This window comes from Vicugna pacos, chromosome 27 (genome assembly GCF_048564905.1).
Source record: "Vicugna pacos chromosome 27, VicPac4, whole genome shotgun sequence".
Classification (NCBI taxonomy): Eukaryota; Metazoa; Chordata; class Mammalia; order Artiodactyla; family Camelidae; genus Vicugna; species Vicugna pacos.
The window spans coordinates 17,519,162-17,526,707 of NC_133013.1; the positions used below are offsets into that span (position 1 = coordinate 17,519,162).

The following is a 7,546-nucleotide window of genomic DNA, read 5'->3' on the forward strand; positions in this document are numbered from 1 at the left end:
TATATCTGAGTGTCCATCTCAGCTCCTCCTTCTCTGCCCTTCTTGCACCTCCTCATTCCTTGCTTTGTCCCAACCATGACCTTCCAGGCTCACAAACTTCCAAGTCCAATGCACCCGGCTGCTGGGCAGGCAGGGCTCAGCCAAGTCTAGGAAGGGCTCTGACACTTCCCTGCTCACAGATTAGAATGGAAGAGGGGCTGTTGGAAAAATTCAGGCAAACATCTTGCTTTACAGGTGGGAGAAATGAGGCCCAGAGAGGGCACGTGCCTCACCCAGGGTCACACAGCTGGAGTCCCCAGGCCCTCCCCCTCTGGCATCAAATGGATCCAAAGTTGTCTTTTGGCCTTAGGTGGAAATCCCAGGCTGAGTTCGGGGAGGTTGGTGGGAACAACCTGGGGGACAGACAGTGTGACACCCCTAGCCCCCTCACAGCCAGTGTCCCCACCTCACCCCCTGCAGTGCCCACTGGAAGGCCAGCAGGCTCTGGGCTCCTTGGACAACCGGGGCTGAAGGAGCTCTGTGAGTCCAGGGAGATTCTTGGGGTTTGCTCTGTGTCTCTTTCCAGCCACAGCTGTTCCCAGGGTTGACTGTCAGCCAAGGTGACAAGGGCCCTCATGGCAGGAAGCTGGCTGCTGGCTTAGGGTGCTGGCCCTGAAGCCCTGGGGGTGCCTCTCAGTCAATAGCTCCTTTGAAACAGGGCAGCTGTCCCTGAGGAGGGAGCAGGCTGGGGACGAGCTCTCCGCCCGACACGTGGGGACCTCTTGGAGGAGGCCCCTGTGTGAGGTGGGACTGCAGCCCTGGCTGGAGGGACTGTCTTGGGCAGGCGACCTAGGCAATTCCTTGGTCTCCGTTGTCCCTGCCACTCTGGCCACGTGTCCCCTGTCACCTCTGAATCCGCTTTAGGCCCCTGTTCTTCCCTCTCAGTTTCACCCCAGGCCCCTCCTACATGGGGAAGGTGGCTCCATGCCTGTGTTCCTTCTGGATCAGGAGACTCCTCCTTGGCTGCCTCAGGGCCACTCGGACCGTGGGAGTCCCCCCAGCCATCTCCACTCTGCTGCGCCCTGCCCGGCCCCAACCAGGTGCTGCACCTCCCAGAAGTCCAGCAGGTACAGATCTCTCTCAGCTCCTGCCCTTAAAAGGGGGCCTATTACCGTCCATGCTCCACCCCTCCCCTGGGACGCCCTGAAGGCTCCACATCAGCACCCAGACACAACATCCCTGTTCATTTCCAATCCCTCTGCCCAGCTTGGAAGTTCTCACTAGTTTCCCACCCGAAAATCCTCGCTTAGGCAGCACCACTCCTAAATCTTTCCAGACTTGCACGTGGATGGCTGCTTTGGAGCTTAGAAGTTAAACATAATATTATGTTTTTCTGTGGTTCCTCCATGACGCTCCACCTTGGAGTAATGCTGGGTTGGTGTCTCCTCCCAAATGGACAAGAGTCACATGTTAAGGCAGAGTTGAGGGGAGAATTCAAACAGTTTCTGCTTCACGTATCATCTTGTCACCACTGCCTTGCTCTACCCCATGGCTTGTCCCTGTTCACATTTGAAGCTGCCCTTCCCGGGGCAGGGCTGTGTCACCGCAGATGGCAGCTCTTTCTAGTGATGGCTGCAGGAAGGACAGGACAGACACCTGTCTCTTCAGGTGGCCGTGGAAGGAGGCCATGGCCCTGAAAGCCTGTCCTGGGTTCCCAGAGCCCCGAGCTTGGGTGCTGGGCTCCCACCCACAGGCCCTGCTGAAATGCTGGGCTGTAGAGCAAAGGATTCACACCCACCGCTTTGGGATTTTTATCCGAGTTTCCCATTTCTTATCCATGCAACCTTAGGGGAGGTACTGGCTTCCCCCAGCATTGATTTTCTTATTTGTAAATCGGGGTTAGCAGTACCATCTGCAATCCCTTTTCAGAAAACCTTGGGGTCAGATGTGCTCCAGAATTCATAATTTTTCAGACCAGACATGTAACATGGTGCATACATGACATAACACCCCACTGGGCTCTGAAAACGCTTTGTAATCGAACACATTAGCGTTTCTGCAGCTGCACTTTTCAACATTCATAGTAAGTGACATGAATCAAGACCATAAATTGTCTCATGTCTGTTCAGATCAAATTTTGTTACCAAAAAAAATTTTTTTTTAATTCTTATTCAATTTTTAGGCCCTTGAAGGTTTGGGATTGCAGATAAGGACCATCCTAACTTGTGTCTCCGTAGATGATGGCACATAGTTCAGAGAGATGAAAAACATTCTTGGTTTGAGGCCAGACCACACCCAGCTGTGAGATTGGAGATAAGATTAGTCTCCTGCCAAGGCCAAGGTGAAGAGCGGGGAGAGTCATCCGAGGGCAGTTGTACTGTTACCCAGGTGTCTGAGTCATTGGTTCAAACTCCACATTCTGAGTCTCAGCCTTCACAGGCCGTTTAGCTGATTCCAGGTGCCTGACTTAGTCCAGAGCCGGATCTTTCTCTGGTGGGTCCTCAGCGAAGACCACTGCCAAGCAGGAACAGTGACCAGCATGACCACCACGGGAAACCAGTTCACTTCGTTGCGGAACTCAGACGTTGGCGTCTGGACCGGAAGGGGCTGCTGCCTCCGCTTGCTGCAGGTACTGTCCACCTGCATTGCACTCTCACTAGTGGCCAGCATGGGCACTTGGAGGGGCGACATAGGTAACTTCTCTTTGTTCATCTGGTGCTTCTGCTTTGCTATGACCCTCATCATCATCATAGTTGAGTGGTTTGGTCTCCAGCGCCGGTTCCCTTTCTTCTGGTACAACGTTCCCATCACTTTCGCCTGCTATTTTGCCCTCCTCTGCCTCTCGGCCTCCATCACCTACACAACCACCTTCGTCCAGTTCTTGCCTCTCAGCCCCAACCGAGACCGTGCCATCGCCGCCATCACATTCTCCTGCATTGCTTGTGTGCTTTATGGCATGGAAGTGGCCTGGATCTGGGACTGGTATGAGCTCGGCAGCAACCCCTGCTATGTGCACACTATACCTGGCCTGCTGAAGGTGCTGGAGACCCTCGTGGCCTGTGTCATCTTTGCCTTCATCAGCAACACCAACCTGTACCTGCACCAGCCGGCCCTGGTGTGGTGTGTGGTCGTCTACTCCATCTGCTTCATCCAGGCAGCCGTGGCCATCCTGCTGAAACTGTTCAAATTGAAATACACACTGCCCATCCCATTCCCCATTTTCCAGGTGGGGCTGACCCTGCTCTCCGTCATCTTCTACTCCAGTGCTATGGTTCTCTGGCCTCTCTACCAGTTTGACGAGAAGTTGGGTGGCCAGGCCCAGCGGTCCAGCGATGGGAGCTGCAGAGATGATCTCACATACTACGTGTGCGCCTGGGACCAACGACTGGCTGTGGCCATTTTGACAGCCATCAACCTGCTGGCTTACATGGCTGACCTGGTGTACTGGGCTCGCCAGGTTTTTGTCAAGGACTGAGGGTCTGCCGAGGGTCTCCCAATTCCCTTTGCAAATAGAGTTCTGATGTCCTTTGCTGCCCTCTTACTGGACCCCTGACTCCCCTCCTCATTCATCTCACTCTTCTCTGTTTCCTTCCCTCCTCTGCTCTGTCTCCCTTTCTGTTTTCCTTGGGTGCCCACATCCTGTTTTGCCTCTTTCTCTTTCCACTCTCTCCTTTTCTACTTTTTCTGCTTTTTGCTCTTTCGGACATTCTTTGCTTTCTCATCCGCTTGTGTCCTGACCACCTCATCCCATTTTTCTTCTTCTGATCATTCAGAAGTCTGAGACGTCTTCCTTCTCTGCCCACTGCCCCCTCCCTGCTCCTAAGGTGCTGAACTCCACATCACACAGCCCTCTCTGCAGATGCTCACACTCTGGAGGGGCCTCACTGCCAGAGCAAGCCTGTCCCCTGGCTGTGCCTTAGTTGGTGTATGCGTGGCGGTTTTGGGGATTGTGGGTGGGTAGCTAGGGACTGGGACCGCTTTTTCCTAGTGGAGTAGGATGTACTGTGCGCATCGCTTTAAGTTAGACAAAAATCTCTGGAGACCAATAATTTCCAGTGGGCGGGAGGCTGAAAGCAGAGACCTTGAATCCTGAGGCCCCACCTGGTGCTCAGCCCCACCAAGACTGGCTCCAGAACTTTCGCAGACTCAATAAAGCCCACTGCCTAGAGGCCACCTTAGAGGAAGCACGGGGTGGATGCCTTCCAGCCCAACTACTCTCTGGAGAATCAGAAAAGGAGCTGGCGAAGAACCACGTACTCTTGAAGACAACTGTCTGAAGTGTTTGTGGGGGGCAGCGATGTGGGCCTCCTGCCTCAGTGTCCAAAGTGACATGTCCTGCCTTTGCACGGACAAGACCATGGCCACTGCCGGCCTTAAAGGTCATGTTAGCCTGGGGTTCTTTCCTTTTCTTTTCTCTGGTCAGGGCATCAGAAATTGCTGCATGGTCCTATTCTTAACGAAGTTGCCTTTCAAATTTTTCTGGGGCCGTGTGCTGTTGGGTAAGAATTGCCACTGCCACAGTATAAGAAACTGCATTGCTTGACTGTGCGGCGCGCACACACGCGCTCCTGCACGGCAGTTCCCTTTTGCTGCAGCTTCCTGCCTCTCTGGGACTCACGCATAATGTGATCTATTTAAGTATGCATACATGTATAAAAAATGTCGCCCCAAGCCTTCTTCCTGTCTTGCTGTCAGCCACAAAGGCCCAGAGCCCGGCATCCTCTGTGTCACCAGGGCCAGAGGGGCCAGGCAAGCAGAGCTGTGGGGGAGGGGCAGGGAAGGACCCGCACTGCTGCCACTCATTCCTGTCCTGGGATGAAGCACATGTTCTTCACCCAGTGTCAGACTGGGTGGATGGGGAGGGCTCCCAGAAGATGGTCCCCGTGGCAGGAAAACCTTAAGAAATAGTTTAATAAAATTCTCATTTTAAGGTAAGACAAGAAAAATTTAAACAAAACTTTTCTCTGCCTGTGTAGGCCTCCTCCCTCCCCTCTAGTGTGCATTGTGCATCTGAATTATTTTTAACCAGCCCTCCCCAAGGGCAGAAATACCTGCTTCTCCATAAAGATCAATTTTTCTTCTGGTTCTAGTCATGCTACTCCTTGGAAAATACCACTGCTTGCTTGTAACCTGATTGATGTCACCAGCTACATGACTTGTATTCTGCTCATTTTACAAGATTGTTTCTTGCATTAACAAACGTGTGATAAAAAACAATGAAGACTATGTGACCTGAAATGACTGATATGATAAATAGTTCTATAAAATTAATGACTGTAACAGTGTGACTCTAGGTATGGGAAGAAGCAACAAGTGGAACTCATACCCTGGACAGGACAGACTAGCAAGACAGGTGGTGCTGAGGTTTTTGCTACTGTTGACAGGGCCTAGATGAGTAATAGCCCTTGAGTGGCCTCTCAGGGAACCCCTTGCCTGGTTTGGGAATGATATTCTTAGCACCCTGGAACAAGTCAGTCAAAAATGCCTCCCAAATCTTAGTCTAAATTAAGACTAAAAAGGAGAAGATTGTGTGATAAAGAATGTTGTCACCATCCAGTCCTGCAAGAATAAAGTCATCAGTCACTACAGTCACTGATCTACAATACATCGTGAAAGGAATTCCCAGGGCGAAGATCAGGATGAGGCATTCTGTGCTCTGGGAAAAGCGCCAGAACCAGCCCTCAGATAGCTAGATATTTTAGGGAGAAATTTTTATGAACCCAGTTTCTTGTATCTTCCCATAATCCGAAAGGCAGTAAAACCATTAACTGAGATAACTGTTCTTCACAAAGAGCACTCATCTTCTACCAGACTGTGTGCTTGACTGCATCTACCCCTCCCTGCAAATCGCGTGCATCCTGGCCTCCCCTGTTACCTCTTTGGAACAGTTCGCAGAGCTTTCTGAAAGTCTGTCTCCCAGCTTATAATCTTCAAGTTGGTTCGAATTTTCCGTTTATTTCTTGGATTGATTGTTGATTAATATTCATGAATAAAAACAAGTATGAATTGACCTCCTCAAGTCTGGGTGCAAGGAATTCTCATATTCTTACATTTTCCTGAATCAAGTGGAACCCAGCCCTGAGACCTAACTTCTCAGGAGGATGGAGATCCTCTGTGGTTTAGTAAAAGAATTGCCGAGGAATGGGCTCACCTGAGCTGCTCACTGTCCAAGCCCTCGTGGTTCATGAGGACGGCAGCTCCACCCCTCCTATCTGGTGGGGGTTAAAGGTCATTTGTCATAATTCCGAGGCAAGTTCCAGTCCCCCTACTTTGGAGCTCAAAAGAAATTGTAAAAGTCCTCCGCTTAGTCCAACCCTCTTGTCATAGAGGAGGTGCAGCTGGACCCAGGGAGGTGGCAGGACTTGTCCAGAGTCACTCTGTATGGCTGAGTCAAAGATAGGACCCAGGTTTCCTGGTCCCAAGCTGCCTGTTGCAAGTGTGGCAGCAGCATCCCCCAGGCTGGGGTTAATGCCCCATGCATCCTAGTTCTGCCACAAACCTGCCGTGTGACCCCGAGGAGGTCACTCACTGCTGGTTGAGTCAGGGTCCTCAGCTACAGGATGGGGGAGGGGGTCCCAATGACCCCTGGTCCCCTTCCAACCCTGCCTCTTCCCGGTGCCCCTGGCTGCACCTGTCTTGGAGACAATGACGTGGAGATGGAAGCCCGCCTCCCTCTGCTCTGTGCTATCTGCTTGTTTTCCCTGTTGGCTTGTACAATATAAGTTTGCTATATTTTATGTAATAAAAGGGGGAGAAATAAAAATAAACTTCTGTGTCCTGTTTGTTGGTTGCATCCTTCCTGATTAGATAGACCCTCCTTCCCTACAACCTTTCTTGCTGCTAAACACATTTTTCTTTCATATCATGCGTTTCCCCAGACACTCACCAGTGATCCAACCCTCCAGTGATTTTTTTCGAAAACACAAACTGCTTCCAGTGACTTCACAGTCTGATCTCTCCCAGACTCCCCTGATCCTGCACATCTTTTACTTTCCTCCTCTTCAGACTCCAGCTCAGCAGCCCCAAAGCTCTCGCCCTGGTTAGGGAGCTCACGTTCCCTTTAGTGAACACAGAGCCCTTTCTTCTGGGAGGACAGAGGGGCTGATCCCAAGCAGTGGAAGAGGAAACGGAAGCCCAGAGTGAGAGAGGCAGAGCCGGTCCACAGTCACATCTGCTCCTGACTAAGGTCCGGTGGCCCCACAGCCCTGGGTGGGTCCCCCTGGGGATGAAACGTGGGTAGTCGGGCCAGCAGAGCCCAGGAGATCAGTTTTCTAGTTTCAGTTTTGCCACAGGATATCTCATGGCCACAGATGAGTCTCGGCCCTGTTCTGAGCCTCATTCTCCCATGTATAAAATGCATGGAGTCAGATATGCTCCGCTCAGAACTTTTCAACTTCAGACACGTGACACGGTGCATATTCTCTGTACAACGTAACACTCCACAGGGCTCTGAAGCACCTTGTAATCAAGCACATTAGTGTTTCTGCAACTGTATATTTGAACATTGACACCAAGGGAAGTAAATAAAGGCCATAAATTGTCTCCTGTCCTTTCAGTTCAAATTTGG

General features: G+C 51.4%; 1 protein-coding gene across 1 annotated transcript; it reads left to right on the forward strand.

Moving 5' to 3' along the window:
- The first annotated feature begins 978 nt into the window (after window positions 1–978).
- On the forward strand, window positions 979–6,692 carry LOC140689713 (myeloid-associated differentiation marker-like). The gene is made up of 2 exons (XM_072950755.1): window positions 979–1,106; window positions 2,419–6,692. The coding sequence occupies exon 2, from the start codon at window positions 2,519–2,521 to the stop codon at window positions 3,452–3,454; it is 936 nt and encodes a 311-aa protein (XP_072806856.1). The 5' UTR covers window positions 979–1,106; window positions 2,419–2,518; the 3' UTR covers window positions 3,455–6,692.
- The last annotated feature ends 854 nt before the right edge of the window (window positions 6,693–7,546 follow it).